The sequence below is a fragment of the Cyclospora cayetanensis genome, unplaced genomic scaffold, assembly GCF_002999335.1.
Source record: "Cyclospora cayetanensis isolate NF1_C8 unplaced genomic scaffold, CcayRef3 CcayRef3_contig_25, whole genome shotgun sequence".
Classification (NCBI taxonomy): domain Eukaryota; phylum Apicomplexa; class Conoidasida; order Eucoccidiorida; family Eimeriidae; genus Cyclospora; species Cyclospora cayetanensis.
The window spans coordinates 290,554-303,858 of record NW_020312203.1 but is presented as its reverse complement, the minus strand read 5'-3'; the positions used below and the strand labels follow the sequence as shown (position 1 = coordinate 303,858).

At 50.9% G+C, this 13,305-nt stretch overlaps 4 protein-coding genes across 4 annotated transcripts; 2 read left to right on the top strand and 2 right to left on the bottom strand.

Annotated features, from left to right (window-relative positions):
• The first annotated feature begins 767 nt into the window (after positions 1-767).
• On the top strand, positions 768-1,911 carry LOC34617357 (60S ribosomal protein L35). The gene is made up of 3 exons (XM_026338340.1): positions 768-1,010; positions 1,423-1,736; positions 1,857-1,911. Exons 1-3 carry the CDS (start codon positions 768-770, stop codon positions 1,909-1,911), a joined length of 612 nt encoding a protein of 203 aa, XP_026194125.1.
• A 1,080-nt stretch (positions 1,912-2,991) lies between these two features.
• Positions 2,992-6,983, bottom strand: LOC34617358. The gene is made up of 10 exons (XM_026338305.1): positions 6,879-6,983; positions 6,302-6,771; positions 5,328-6,060; positions 4,739-4,951; positions 4,507-4,582; positions 4,257-4,362; positions 3,986-4,069; positions 3,723-3,835; positions 3,251-3,579; positions 2,992-3,111 (listed from the first exon to the last, which is right to left on the bottom strand). Exons 1-10 carry the CDS (start codon positions 6,981-6,983, stop codon positions 2,992-2,994), a joined length of 2,349 nt encoding a protein of 782 aa, XP_026194090.1.
• A 1,127-nt stretch (positions 6,984-8,110) lies between these two features.
• On the top strand, positions 8,111-9,666 carry LOC34617359 (translation machinery-associated protein 22). Its single transcript, XM_026338341.1, has 5 exons — positions 8,111-8,378; positions 8,574-8,767; positions 8,975-9,050; positions 9,249-9,352; positions 9,580-9,666. The coding sequence occupies exons 1-5, from the start codon at positions 8,111-8,113 to the stop codon at positions 9,664-9,666; spliced, it is 729 nt and encodes a 242-aa protein (XP_026194126.1).
• A 636-nt stretch (positions 9,667-10,302) lies between these two features.
• Positions 10,303-11,907, bottom strand: LOC34617360. The gene is made up of 4 exons (XM_026338339.1): positions 11,406-11,907; positions 11,229-11,285; positions 10,923-11,065; positions 10,303-10,518 (listed from the first exon to the last, which is right to left on the bottom strand). Exons 1-4 carry the CDS (start codon positions 11,905-11,907, stop codon positions 10,303-10,305), a joined length of 918 nt encoding a protein of 305 aa, XP_026194124.1.
• Positions 11,908-13,305: the final 1,398 nt, after the last annotated feature.

The window sequence follows — 13,305 nt, the reverse complement described above, 5'->3', positions numbered from 1 at the left end:
GATTTACCTGTGTCGGCACATGCACGAACTTTTGTTGCTCTCATGTGCAGGTTTTGGCGTTTTTTCTTTCCTGAGGAGAGGAAATTATAGGGTGGCAAGTCTTCCACTGTTCTGCATGCAGTTGGCCGTGACAGACTGGTGTGGAAAGAAGGTCTGTGAGTGAGATAACGATAATAGGATGCATGAAGCTGGGCACCAATAGAACACTTTTTGCCACACTGTTTTTATCTCACTAGGAATTCGCGAAGAACTGACTTGTTCTTCCGTCTGTATAGTCTCTCGGTACGAAGCTACAGTACGCTCGCGACAACAAGGCGTATTGTTGTGTGTCTGTGCATTATATGCAATATGGGGCTAGCTGTAAATGGGCAGAGTGTTCAGCGGGTGCAGATACGCACACTTAGTATCCCAATCCCCGAACTGTCGAAACTTTGAAGGTCGGGGGCAGAAAAGGTGTAAGAAAGTTCTATTGAAAAATCCTGAGGGACTCTCAATTAGGCTTGTATACAGTCGTAAGCTATGTGTCTCTCTACCAATTAAACCAATGCAAAGAGCAGGGCTTTAGGCGTCTTTTTAAGGAGACCTTTGCTGGAGCGATACGGGCTGTACGCGGCCGGCATACATGCTTGCACACGGCGTCCATTTCTTTCTGAAGTTCCACGTGAGCCGAGTAAACATGTCGCATTTATGCCTCGCATGTCTAAGTGCTGCAATAAAATTGTCTTTACGTCGATTTACTAATAACGCGATTCCAGGATTGCATGCTGATGCGGGCTGCAATTGCGGGGAAAGGGGCCAGTGCGCAATGGGGCTGCAGCTCACAAAAGAAGCTTTGCAGGGGCGTCAAAAGGGGAGCTAATTCGAAGGCCTCGGGTGGGCAAAACGTTTTCCCAAGGGATATAAGCCTTGTCCCTGTACTTCTGGCTGTCCGGCTTTCTCCCCACAGTCAAGATGGTAAGGCGCTATATCCGCAGGCAACCTCCCCATGTGCAGCCAATTCGAGATTATATGCCACGTTATCTGGCAGTCTGAGTAAATCAATCGAATAAGGGATCTTTTGACTCGAATACAAGCCCAAAGCACGTTGTATTTAGTGGAATTGGATTGCTAGCCTCTCTATCAACCGAGTAATTGACGCCACATTCTCCGGCAGTACGATGAACAAAACTACAGTTTTCCCGGTACATGGAACTTATTGTTGGTTATATAGGCATCGACATGAACTATTTACTGTATTTTGAAGGAATAAGGAAGAGGAGGAGCCTGAAAGGGGAGCCTCTTTGTTGTTGTGGGGCGTCCAGGCATACCGCTTGGGCTTGGGACGCTGCGGTTGTATGGTGTTATTTATGCCAGATGATCTACACGCAGGTTACACGATTGTTACAGAAGCACGTCATGTGTGTCATTTCCATATGAACGCAGGTGGGCATCACTGCTTACGAGCTGCGGCAGAAGGCCCCCAAGGACCTGCAGAAGCAGTTGGAGGACCTCAAAAAGGAGCTTTCCCAACTCCGTGTATCAAAAGGAGCCGGTGGGGTGGCATCAAAGCTAGTCAAGATCACAAAGGTTCGCAAGGCTATCGCCCGCGTGCTGACAGTGTACAACCACAAGAGAAGGGACGAGGCCAAACAGTTTTTCAAGGGCAACAAGCATAAGCCGAAGGATCTCAGGCTTAAGAAAACAAGAGCGATTAGGCAGAGGCTTGATTTGTCCCAGCGTAGGAAGATGACTGTCCGGTAAGTCCAGCATCATGCGTGCACTGGACAAAGTAATCGCTTTCTTTGCGAGTTACATGCTCTTTCGCCACAGTGCCTCTAAGTTAGCTTGCTATGATGAACTGCGAGTGTTCATTTCAGGAGAACAAAGAAAGTACAGAATGTACCCAGGAGGAAATACGCTTTGCTAGCTTAGACTAGCAGTTGAATCACAGGAAGCTGCTCAAGTGCTTTGCAGAGGTTTTTGCCTAGGCTAAAAGTTATCTGCAATGGGAACAGGAGGCATCCCCGTTTTCAAGCGCATGTTTACCCCCGCGCGAGCAGCACGGTGCTGTCGCCTTGAACACTTGTAGAGGGCTTTCTGATCCTACAGACCAATCACAGCCTCAAGCCCTGAAACGATTGATTCTGACTGTTTCCATGTTGATACACTTGGAATTGGAGCTGGCCATCCTGCCCATTTCAGCCCTCAGCACATCTATGGGAACTCGAGTACCAGAGTCCATCTCTGCGCAGTATAAAACCGCACGTAGAAAATGCACTGAAATCTCTAGGCAACGCATTTGCTTCTCCAGTACATCGAGTCAGGCCCCACCAAGCACTACAAATTACATCAAACCAATAGTACGGCAGAATCGCAACAGTTTTTGCGCGATGCCCAGTGGTACATGAGCAAACTGTAGCGGCACGGACTATGCAGGCGTCCCAGGTGTTGACTCCTCTAGCAGGCCCAGGAGATTCGTTGAACTCTAAGTACAGCTTTAGAAAATAGGTAGCCCATGGCACAGTGAACGGAGTCGCAGGTGGCACTTCAACTGCACATGCGCTAGGTGCAGCATGCCTCCGACTGCCGGTCCCTCTGGCGTGTCACCTAGTCTACGGTAGGCATGAAATCTAATGTGCAGCCAAAAAAGTGCAAATGGTCTCCTGTAGCTGGCGCGATACTCTCTCAATATCGTCTATGCCGCTATATACTCTACTACACATTTATTTTTAAAAGACGGCGCAGCATGGGTGGTGTGGCGGCACTCCTGGCAGCAGGTGCCTTGACAGAGAACTTAATAGCGTGAGCGGACGGGCTACGTCCTAGTTGAGCAGTGCCTTTCGATGCTTCTCAACATGCAAACCACGTGGTCCCGCTCAAGACAATAGTATTTTCTACACCGAAGAACGCAGGATGCTCTTGAATGCACGTTATTTCCCGCGAGGCTCCAAAAAAGCCATCGCCATAAGAACGACACAACCTGTGCTGATAAAAACTGCCCACAGTTTAAGCTCAAACTGCGGGCACGTCGGGACCCTTCGCGCGATTGAAGGTCTCACCCAAAAGGAATTCTCTGTCAAAGTTGCTGTCCAGCAGGCGGCCCTTGTCTACCTGGCGACGCTCCTGCCGAAGCTGAAATCACAAGTAGATTCAGACCTCTAAAACAGGCTTCTGTCTTAGAATTTCACACATCCGTGCCACGAGCAAATAGATAAACACTGCGAGTGGCCTTCGAAAGGATAGCATGACTGTAGTATTAAAAGAGCCGTACCTGTTCCTGTTGCTTCATGAGCACCCTCTGCTGTTCCAGGGTGCTGGCATCTCCGGTGCCCCATATCTCAATTTCTTTCACATTAATAGAAACCAGAAAATCCGCTGTATGGCTCGCTTCGGGTTCAGGGGCAGCCACGGTGGGCCATGCTGATGCTGCGCCTGGTGGCCGGGAAGACGACGAGATGTTTGTGCCTCCAACCGCTGAATGCAGTGCAGTGACACTGTCCTGGGGATTGAAAGTTTGTGGAATCGGCTCATTCATCTTCTGCAACATCCGGCCTGGCGAATACGTGCAGTCACTCTTCGTGATATAACACCCCTTCATTTCTGCAGAAAGTAGCAAAACAAAAGTACTTGTCATATTCAAAACCACAATTTCTCAACCCCATGGCGAGAAATAATACGAAGAGCAACGTGTTATGGCTCCTCATATGTTCATTGTGCAGCACACACACACAAACACGACGTACCGTCACCAATCCACAAACGAAACGCCCCAACTTGGCCTCCAAAGCCAAGGCCGATAGGATAGAATTTATTCTTGGTGTTCAAATACACAAAGTTTCTCCCCAAACCGCTGGTCCTGCGTTAAAAACAACCACTAGCACAACCGCGCATTTAAGTCAGGATGGATTGCTCAGTTCACTACGATGGTGGTGCCGTCTTCCAGTACATCTGTAAAGCTGGTAGCCGAAAGGAAAGGCATTTAGCTACATGAACAAATAGAACGTACCTAAGAATGTTTAGCTGCGGTTCCAGTGAAAATAGACACGTGCCCGCATCACCGAAGAAGACATGCCCGCCTTCTTTCAGCTCACTGCGAAGAGCATTGCAGAGGTATATACGAAATCTGGCCCCAGCAACGAAATACAGCTACAGTAGCTCGAGGCGGATACTATTACACTCAAGCGCGTTGCACCGCAAGAAGTCCCTGGTCGGCCTACAGAGAGTCAAACCAATATCGTTACATCACCAAGAAGACCAATGCACGAACAAAGCATCACCTCGAAATGATGGCGCCAAGCACCTGACCCTCTTCCAGCTTAATGACGAGCACCATGGGAGCCGAATAGAAAAAGCAGTGCGCGGAAAGTCTGCTAAAGCTTGTTCCTGAACGAAAGCTACACTAAGCAGGAGTTTACTATACATGTGGATACGTGGAGGAGCGACATGCTCGCACGCTCGTGTATAGATGACAGCGTGTCTTTCGTCTGATACAAAGCGGCCAACAGGAAGCCTGTAATTCCGAGTTACCGTGCTTCCATGAGGCATATAGGCACGTCCATGGTGCCTTGGGAGGAAAGGGGAAAAGCGTCGTGGTTAGCCGCAGCTACACACAGAGCACAAAGCTTTGGCCTTCAGAACCATCAGTGAGAGGGCATTTAAAGATTAGGGGGGCAAGAACAAAGGAACCATCATAAAGGACCAAAAACCCCAAAACTTTCTACTGTTCAGATTTATCTGCTGGTGTTATTTGGTCACCTACCACGAAAGCGTGTTCGTCGGTAAAGCATTTGCTTCTAGCGTCCAGAGGCCCCTCACCATGCCAACCTTTTGACTCTACTGAAATGGCCTCGGCGCTGCTGCTTCGCTTACAAGTAGCGACCCTCGTAGGCATCAATCCATTGGCTTCTCGTCCTCTTAGGGTCGATGTCTCTCGCAGTGACGAGCGACTTCGTCTGCGCCGAGACGCATACACCTGAAACAGAAACAGAACAGCGCGACGAAGAACCTGTGAAGTGCGTGTATACACATCTCCATCCTTGAAAAGCCATTGAGTGCATGCACCCAAGTGTATACGCAATACCGATGGTGCCGAATCCCCCTACCGCCCAATACTAATTTCGTGGGGCCCGAAGGCAACCCCAAATATTTACACAAACGCGTCACCCTACACCAATCAGCCCGCCCCCCGCACACTGTGCGTCCTTATGTGTTGCACCCCTGGCGTCAACAGAGCAACTCGCTGGATCTGCTGCACTCCACTTCAACACCGTCCTAACAATCGCGCCGTTACGCAGCCAACCGCGTAGCGAGTACAGCCGGGGACCGCTGAGACACCACAAGGGACTCACTGAGTACTGCACGTTGGTTGTACTTGAATCGCGTCGCTCCTGCTGAGGCTGCCCGTCAAAGACCGCATCACCTAGCAGGTGTGCAGCAACTCCCAGGGTGCACAAGGCGGGGAGCGCAGGCAGTGCCGCCCTAATCCACGAGAGCACAGCGAACACTTCATGCCGCAGACCACCACTGCCAATGGTGCTAGAGCTTGCATGCAGAAGGGCTCCCGAGGCCTGAGCCGCCAGCTCCACGCTGGAGGTGCGTGCATGGGTACCGTCGGATAAGTGTGCAGCCAACTGCGTCACTGCTACTGCCGCGTTCGCGACTGCAGCTGCCGTGGGAGTGGAGGCGTGGATGGTTGTGGGGGCGGCTGCCTCAGCGAAGGCGGAGGCCATCGCTCTGATGGCGAACGTAAAGTTCAACTCCTTAGGAAACACCATTTTCAAGGCCGGTGCAGAGTCCCAGGCTGAAGTTGCATGTATGCCACGTGTGGGATGAGCCCTGATATGCAGCTCCTGCGCCTCGTTGCAGGTCAGTCCGCTGGTGGTGCGCGCCACTTGGTCTTGGAAAAGAAGGCTGCTTGAGTTGATCAGAAACATCATCTCCAAGTAGCCAAGATGCAGCAGCTGTATGAGGGATACACAGGCCCTCGTGGTACACCCCAACGAAATAAACGTAAGGCTGCGGCGACTGCATGCGCTGCTGATGCTGCCGCTGGCGCTGCGGTGTATCGAGCTCTTCCTGCAGACATGCCCATGGAAAAAAAACTCCCAAGCATATACATATATATATATATATATATATATGTATACTCCTTTGTACGGACAATATCATAAAATGAGGCCCAAAGCACGACTAGTAAGTAAGCTTCATGAGCGTTCGTCAGTGTTGCATGCACTGAGAATTCAAGCGCAAACTGAATCCTTTGGAATGGCAACTGTGTCGCGACGGGTGACTACTTGTAGACGCGCCCCAAGCTGCTGCAGGCTACCTTGGGGCGAGGCTAACACCTCCAATTGTCTCGAGTGCGTTCCTCAGGTGCTCATTTTCTTCAAGTTGAATCCACCGGGGCTGAAAGGCTCTGGCGATTCTACCGAGCATTCGTTCAGTCAGCAGCACTTCAGTTTCAGGGGCTTCTCCCGAACAACAGGAGGAGATGGAGTCAATGATCTCCTGAAGCGTAATGCTGTTTGCAATTTTCAGAGCCTCAACCTGCTTTTTGCTCGGCTTGCTGCAACGAGCACCCACGATATTGGTTGGCACACGGCCGTCCACATCGGCCACCAAGCTGCTACTGCTGAGGGTAGCAAACGACTGTCCATGCGGCTGTGCGGGCAGTTGCTGATGCCGCGCGATCTCTTTCAGTGTTGGCAGTAGCAAAGTAGCATGGCCTTGTAGCACTCCGGGGAAGGCGCGTACAAATGCAAGCAGTGAGATGCGGGCCTTCGAGGGGGACAGCTGCATTCACCCAGCACAGGCAAAGCCAGAGAATTTGCCGCTTTCTCTATGCATCAGGAAAGCGATGGAAGGTAGCTGGGGTACAAAATAGCAGACCCCCATCGTACCTCGTTAAGGCCAAAGTTATTCAGTAGTTGCTGTAGCTGCCTCGGCGTCAGCTTCTTCGGGTTCAAAGGCGCCGGGGCAGCCAGGCGACTGGCAGTTTCCCCCATTCTTCGTGAGGAATTGCTGCCTCCCGCTGCACCGTAGCTAGTTCTGAGGCTGAAATCAAATCACTTTGCTGAAGCACCACTCAGCACTCGCAGGTTCCCGTTGCTCATGCATGCTGTGGCCGTCCGGCGGAATACCTGCATCGGCTCTTTGAAACTTTACAAGAGCGGCCTCAACCGGACTCAAAATCGGCCCAACGCTGCAAAGGAGAGGGGGCGAAAGATGTATTCAAGCGACTGTGAACGTTCACACTTGGCCGCTGCTGCGAGGCAGATGAGATGACCGCCAGCGCAGTGCGTTCCAGCGGTGGCTCCTTGTGCAGCGAACGCATCTGCTGGTGCACAAGCGCCCCAACCGATACGGTGGCTGCAGTCCTAATATGAAGCAGCGCAATCTGACCAAAATGCGCCGTAATTATTGCAAGCAAGCGCCGCTGGATGCTGCGTGGCGGGCGACAACGGGATTAGGTGTGTTGCTGGGAAACAAACTAGAAAAAAAGCGTTGAATTTCCCAAGAGATACTCATAAAACAGCATGATATAGGATCTTGAGGCTGCGCATAAAAATCAGTAGATCCGCTGAGGCAAAACAGCGGCTTCCGCGTTTAGCAGATGGACGAGGCAGGGGAAAAGACAGCCTTGGTGACAGGAAGGTTCCAAAGCAGTCAGCTAACTTTGCTCAACAAGACACACACCTATCCTTAGAAAAATAGACACTGTTGGGTTTGGTGGATGAAGGTAGAAGACCAGTGCACAGAGCCGGTGAATCAACCATAACAGGGCAGGAGGCCGCCAGGCGACAGGGGCATCCAGTTAGTTAGTCAGCACGGCAATGCACAAATATTGCTCTTGATACGGCCTCAAAAGAACAAAATACAAGTGGAAAATGCATGATGAGAACGCTGTGGGACAAGATTCTTTATTAAGTATGCTTTCAGCGCGACTTTGCGGTTCTTCAGTTGCACATACAAGCATGCAGCGCTGCGGCCACTGTGGTCACGGGCACTAAGTACTGCAGGCTGCAAGTATTATTGCAGCGGTAGATGCCTAACAGGACACAGAGGTGCCTCCCTGCATGTCTTCCGGCGTTAATCGTTTGCCTCAACAGCAATACAGCCCACCCTCACCGCCATGGATGCGCACACAAGCGAAGACAGCGGGAGCGGGAGCGAGGGGGCGGGCACCATCAGCAACAGAGAAAGGAGGAAACAGCAAATGCAACGGAAACAGCAATGTCGGAGACGAGTCAACGCATCGAGTGCCGCAGTGCCGGTGGATGCCGCTACCACTTTAGCTGGTCCCACTGATGTGGGTGGTTTTTGCAGCTCCCCAGGTGATGGGTGGGCTCATGATCAACAGCCCCCTATGACATGCGCCTGCAGAGTGGAGTATTGCCCAAGTATGTTGACCCTGCGCCAATGAAACGCTCACACGAAGTGCATCTGTGGGGGCAGCACTGCCACTACTTGTGCTTTTATCACCTCCCTGGAAACGCGAGTTTGTGATGCGAGGACATCAGTCCTGCCAAGTGGAAGATGTGATGTGCATAAGATGACTAATGGAGACTCAGGTAGCCTGCTTTCTTTGTGTTCAGCATGCGGAATGCCGTTCGAGTACTGCGAGTTCTCTGGGGCCGCGTGTGCCAAACAGGAAGAGCAACAGGATGCTCCAAACGAAGGCATGGTGCAGCAACCGGCACATGAAAAGCAGCTGTCTGATGAATTCCAGGAAAAGGCAGCAATTAGCAATGCTAAGCGAGGAGCTGGGAAGACAGTCGGTGCAAAGCCCGTGAGCGCATTCCTGATACTTGAGTGCAACTTGATAAGCCAGCTAGCACCAAAGACTCGGCGAATACTCATGTTCTTAGAAATGCCACGGAGGGTTGCTAATAGGTGTTCTCGAATGTGTCTGCACGCATGTTGTATGCATCCAGCGGATAGTATGTCACCCATCCGTGTGGCCGCACTGTGCGCGTTGATGTGTATCCCGCATCAGAAGGTTGTAACAGTGCAGAAACAGGCCAAGCGAAGAGGAAAATACGTGACCAATATTTGGGGGCTTGAAAATTTCGGTGTGTTTCATGGATTCACCCCTGGTATAACAGCCTTGGTGCTAATCCCAATGTAGATGCTTTCGAGCCTCTAGTGTGCTACCCTCTGGGGGAAATCCAAGTGTGTGACTTGTTTTCCTCCTGCGTTTAGCATCCATTTGCATCAGTCCTCATGATGCGGCATTGCGGGATCAGCGACGTCCTGGTGCTGTGTCTCAGGCGTAAAGCAGGAAGTCGCAGCGAAGCTCGCGAGCAAGCACTTTGCATGCGGATCGTCATTTCAAAAGGGGCAGCCGGGCCAGGCGCCTAGTGTTGAGATTCAGGTGCTCTAGTCGGATCAAATGCATGCATATGACTGCGAATGAGGTTTTTTTTGCAGTGTGCAACTTTTTAACGTCGGTGTGGCTTCAAAGTTCTGCACCGGTGGACATGGTGTTTAATCACTTGCTCCCCCTGCATGCAATACTCCAACAGACAGGAGTTCTGAGCGCTGTCAGCGGAGCATTTCTTGTATGCGCCAAACTACAGGCATTTTTGGTGTATTCTTCAGGGCGATGTCGAGGAAACAGTAGCAGCCTTCCTTTTGAAGAACTTCGAAATTCCCGAAGACAAAGTTGTGTTTCTCCCGGAAAAGTGATCACCGTGTACTGGCGTCCTCGCAGAAGGGAGAAGTGGTGGGGGTGCATATATCACAACAGAACAGCTGCCCTCATACCACATTAGCACTCGCTCCAAAATGCCTTTCAATAGATTTTTCGGGTCTCCAAAGGGCGCTTTACGTATATAGCGCCATTGGCCTGCGAACATCGGCCTGGCATTCGTTCTTCTATTTATACCTAACGGACGTTTTATATTCGAGCTTTGAGCCATTTTGCTAGACCGGGCTACACCGAGAGATCAGCGGTGTACTTGCAACAAGCACAGCAAAGTGCACGAATCGCGTTATATGGAACCGAGACGCAGCTAGCCGATTGAAATTCGAGGATATGAAGAAAAGAATGCGGTTTCGCATAGGTTTTTGCGGGATTAAAGAGTGACCGATAACTGCACATCAGATCCCTTGGCAGCCAGAACAGCGAATCACTGGTTCATCGCCACAGCAAAAAGTACATCCTTGTAGGGGCGCAAAGTAAAGTTTTTGGTCTGGGAGAAGTCTTTCCCGCGGATCTTACTATATCTGGAAATACAGGGGCCCAGCCAGCCACAGGGTTGCAAGCTCACTTGCCGGTGCGTGCGGGTGCGACGTTGGTTAGACCTCCCCCTGAAGTGACGGTCACGAATGCTCTCTCCTTAAAAGATTGGAGGCGGTAAGGAAGACCCCGAACAAAAAGCAGTTTCCCATGCCCCAAATTAGCTGATTCCAAAGGAGAAACAGGTACCATGGTTTGTTGTCGCATATGCCAAGAAACGGTATGTGATGGGCCACGTCTGCCCAGCACCGCCAAGACACGTTTACGTTCAGCACGTCCATGCTGCCCTTTTCTTGTTTCTTACTTTTACGATTTTCGCCGCTTATTCCCCCTTGAGATCGTTGTAGATCCTTTGACCAGGTTTCGCTGGGACCTGGCAGTTCAGGGTGGCAAACCGCGTACGGTGTCACGCATCGCGAGCCGAGAACACATAGCAGGGAGAGCCCCATGGACACTGACAAGCAGCACGGACTGTGCCCTGCTGCGTACCTCAGGTTAATATAGGTCGTAAAAAGTATAAACCACAAGTGGTGTGTCGAAAACAGCTTCTTCATCCAAGGCTGCACCATAGGCAAAGATGCGCACAAACGAAGATACGAACTTTGGGAAAATATGGAATGCATTCAGCGTAAAGCATTAAAGACAACTCCTCTGCCTCTCTCCTTGCTCTGCGCTACCGCCAGTGAGCTCTGTGGTGCGTGACTGCCTGGAGAGCTAGGGTAAGAGCTGCCGAGCTGGCCTCTAATTGTCTCACGGTGTCCCTATTTGTAAGATACTTGGCAACACCGATGAGGAAGCGCCCACGGATCAACAAGTACAGCATGTCTACGTACCATAAGAGCTGATCTGCGCAGCAAACACAGCCTTCGTGAGTCGGAATTGTAACTTAAGTCCGCCTGAGGGAGGCTCAAAGTGTGCTACGCTGCCGAAGCAACGGAGGCACCAGGCTGCAGACTAAAGGTCAGGCGTTTCATTGATCAAAAATCCGGTGAAAAGGGAAAATACTCACCTATAGCGACCCAGCATGAACAAGCGCTAACCAGGAAGGGGATGTTAAGCCAAATCGCTGCAGAAGTAACGCCCGGACGAAAAAATCAAGTCATAGGAGGCCCATCACTTATGAATATGCGTCGACCCTCCAGAAAAAGAAAACAACTCCCTTTGCTCTGCGCAAGACAGGACTCACCTGCAGCAGTTACAATCATCGATGTGTTGCACGCCCAAGCTGCATCGTAAAGCATCATAGGTCCCTTCTCGTACAGCCGGCAGGTGACCATTAGGACCGCGTACAATAGGAGAAACAGTGCATACGCCTGGGGCTGCAGGGTGCCCTTTTCCCAGGAGTATAAAGAGAAAGCCTGCTTTTTATCTAGCAGCAATTCTTCAGGCAGCAACACCCTCCCTAGTGTGCTTCTTGCCCATGGCAAAAGCAGTGCAGGCTGAAGGCCCACAAAGCTTGCCACGGAGGCCAACCCATGTATGAAGCTGAGAAATTGTGGTGACTGGTGCTGCAACCACTCCTCATGAAACTGAGTTGGAGCAGCTAGGAAGGCAGCAGAGGCTAGCACAAAGGACAGCCCTAGGTTGAACCCCAGAGCGAGGGCCGGGTGCAGCCATCCGCGAAGCTTAGGGTCATTAGGGTCAGACACGCAGAATAACCACGACCAGGCGCTGTATAAAGGCCGCATTCTAATAAGGCGGTGGAGCTCTCTGCCTTAGCTCTCTATGCAGTGTACAAGTTATGTTTAGGCAGTTGTGGGAACTCGAAAGTGCGGTATTTCTGCCTTTCACAATCGCGAAATTCCCCTTCCCTCAACATACCGCTAGTTTCATACAAAGACCTCCCATTACAATAGCAGGTGCTGATGTTTATGGCTGCTCTGTTGTCCCCCCAACCCGCGGAGACCTCAAGGAGCGGCGCTTCTTGTGCTCGGCGTCTAGACTATCTTCTACAGGCGGGTTGATAGGAAATAGATTTCGCCACTGCCGAAAAACCATGAAATCAAAGGCTCGCAAAATCTCCAACAATGATGCAGCAGTGAATGCAGGGGCAGGGGCATGGGCGCCGCACTACCAGACACATATTCTCCCAGCTTCTCAGAGATCAGAAGGGGGGAAAACATGAAATTGGAAGCTTTTGGCAGGTCGAGATTAATCCAAATTGACTTGTGGCTAAAAACCATTACCGTGCATGTTCGGGGCCGCATACGCTGCATTCAAGGCCGCCGTCGACCGACTCAACTCCAAGGCCTCGCATGCAGTACGACACTGCGTATCAGCGGTATATATGTCCCCGAGAAGAACACAAGACAGCAGGCACTTCAGGTTTTGTGTAAAACTAGGAAAGGCAGCAATCAAAACATGTCAAAGCGCACGAAATGAAACATGATGTTCCTGTACAAAAAGTAGTGTACAAACAGGGTCACCATCTCTTTGTATTACAGAACCAGTTACACACGCCTTCAAAAAAGTCGAGTGAAACCGAAGCATGCCGCAGAATATGGGAGTCACACCCGGTCATACTTGTGCCAACGAGTCATTGGGATCGCTGTAAGTTAGTCTCAGGGCTTCCGGGACTGTTTTCTCCAAGGCTTTCCGAAGCCGCTACCCCTGCACTTTCCTGATGAAGTGCTTTTTATAATCGGGCAGGATGAGAGCTGCGTGGAACGGGAGTGTTCAATATGAAAACTATAACCCTCCAGAGGTACCCGTAGGGGAACACTTCACTCCAGGCGCGATATTGATGCAAACTGTTAATAGTGTAACGGAGTGCTCTATAAAAGGGCTTTCCCCTCTCCGTGCCTGAACTGATTCGGGCTCCGACATGAGGAAAGAGGGACAACCAGGGCTGGCGTAGCTGCCCCGTCTTAGCACTCTAAGTAATCACAACTATTTTCACTTAGCATTTAGCGTATGCACACATAATATTGCATCCTAGCGCAGTGAGCTAACGCCCTTCTACCGTAGGAATGAGATACAAACAGCCAAACTACATAGTCAATTATCCCCTTGTTGATTGAATATCACCGTGCACTACAAGGAGCATGGCTGCTGCGTGCATTGCTACAAAAGCAGAATCGATCCAA

Coding starts and splice junctions, on each gene's coding strand:
- LOC34617357 (XM_026338340.1), top strand. CDS start 768: ATGCGGGCTGCAATTGCGGGGAAAGGGGCCAGTGCGCAATGGGGCTGC. Junction 1,011..1,422: donor CAGCCAATTCGAGATTATAT/GCCACGTTATCT, acceptor ATATGAACGCAG/GTGGGCATCACTGCTTACGA. Junction 1,737..1,856: donor CGTAGGAAGATGACTGTCCG/GTAAGTCCAGCA, acceptor TGTTCATTTCAG/GAGAACAAAGAAAGTACAGA.
- LOC34617358 (XM_026338305.1), bottom strand. CDS start 6,983: ATGGGGGAAACTGCCAGTCGCCTGGCTGCCCCGGCGCCTTTGAACCCG. Junction 6,772..6,878: donor ATAACTTTGGCCTTAACGAG/GTACGATGGGGG, acceptor GGGTGAATGCAG/CTGTCCCCCTCGAAGGCCCG. Junction 3,836..3,985: donor CCGCAGCTAAACATTCTTAG/GTACGTTCTATT, acceptor TTTTTAACGCAG/GACCAGCGGTTTGGGGAGAA.
- LOC34617359 (XM_026338341.1), top strand. CDS start 8,111: ATGGATGCGCACACAAGCGAAGACAGCGGGAGCGGGAGCGAGGGGGCG. Junction 8,768..8,974: donor AGACAGTCGGTGCAAAGCCC/GTGAGCGCATTC, acceptor ATCCCGCATCAG/AAGGTTGTAACAGTGCAGAA. Junction 9,051..9,248: donor TTGGGGGCTTGAAAATTTCG/GTGTGTTTCATG, acceptor GCTGTGTCTCAG/GCGTAAAGCAGGAAGTCGCA.
- LOC34617360 (XM_026338339.1), bottom strand. CDS start 11,907: ATGCGGCCTTTATACAGCGCCTGGTCGTGGTTATTCTGCGTGTCTGAC. Junction 11,286..11,405: donor GATGATTGTAACTGCTGCAG/GTGAGTCCTGTC, acceptor TTACTTCTGCAG/CGATTTGGCTTAACATCCCC. Junction 10,519..10,922: donor TTACCCTAGCTCTCCAGGCA/GTCACGCACCAC, acceptor CGTAAAAGTAAG/AAACAAGAAAAGGGCAGCAT.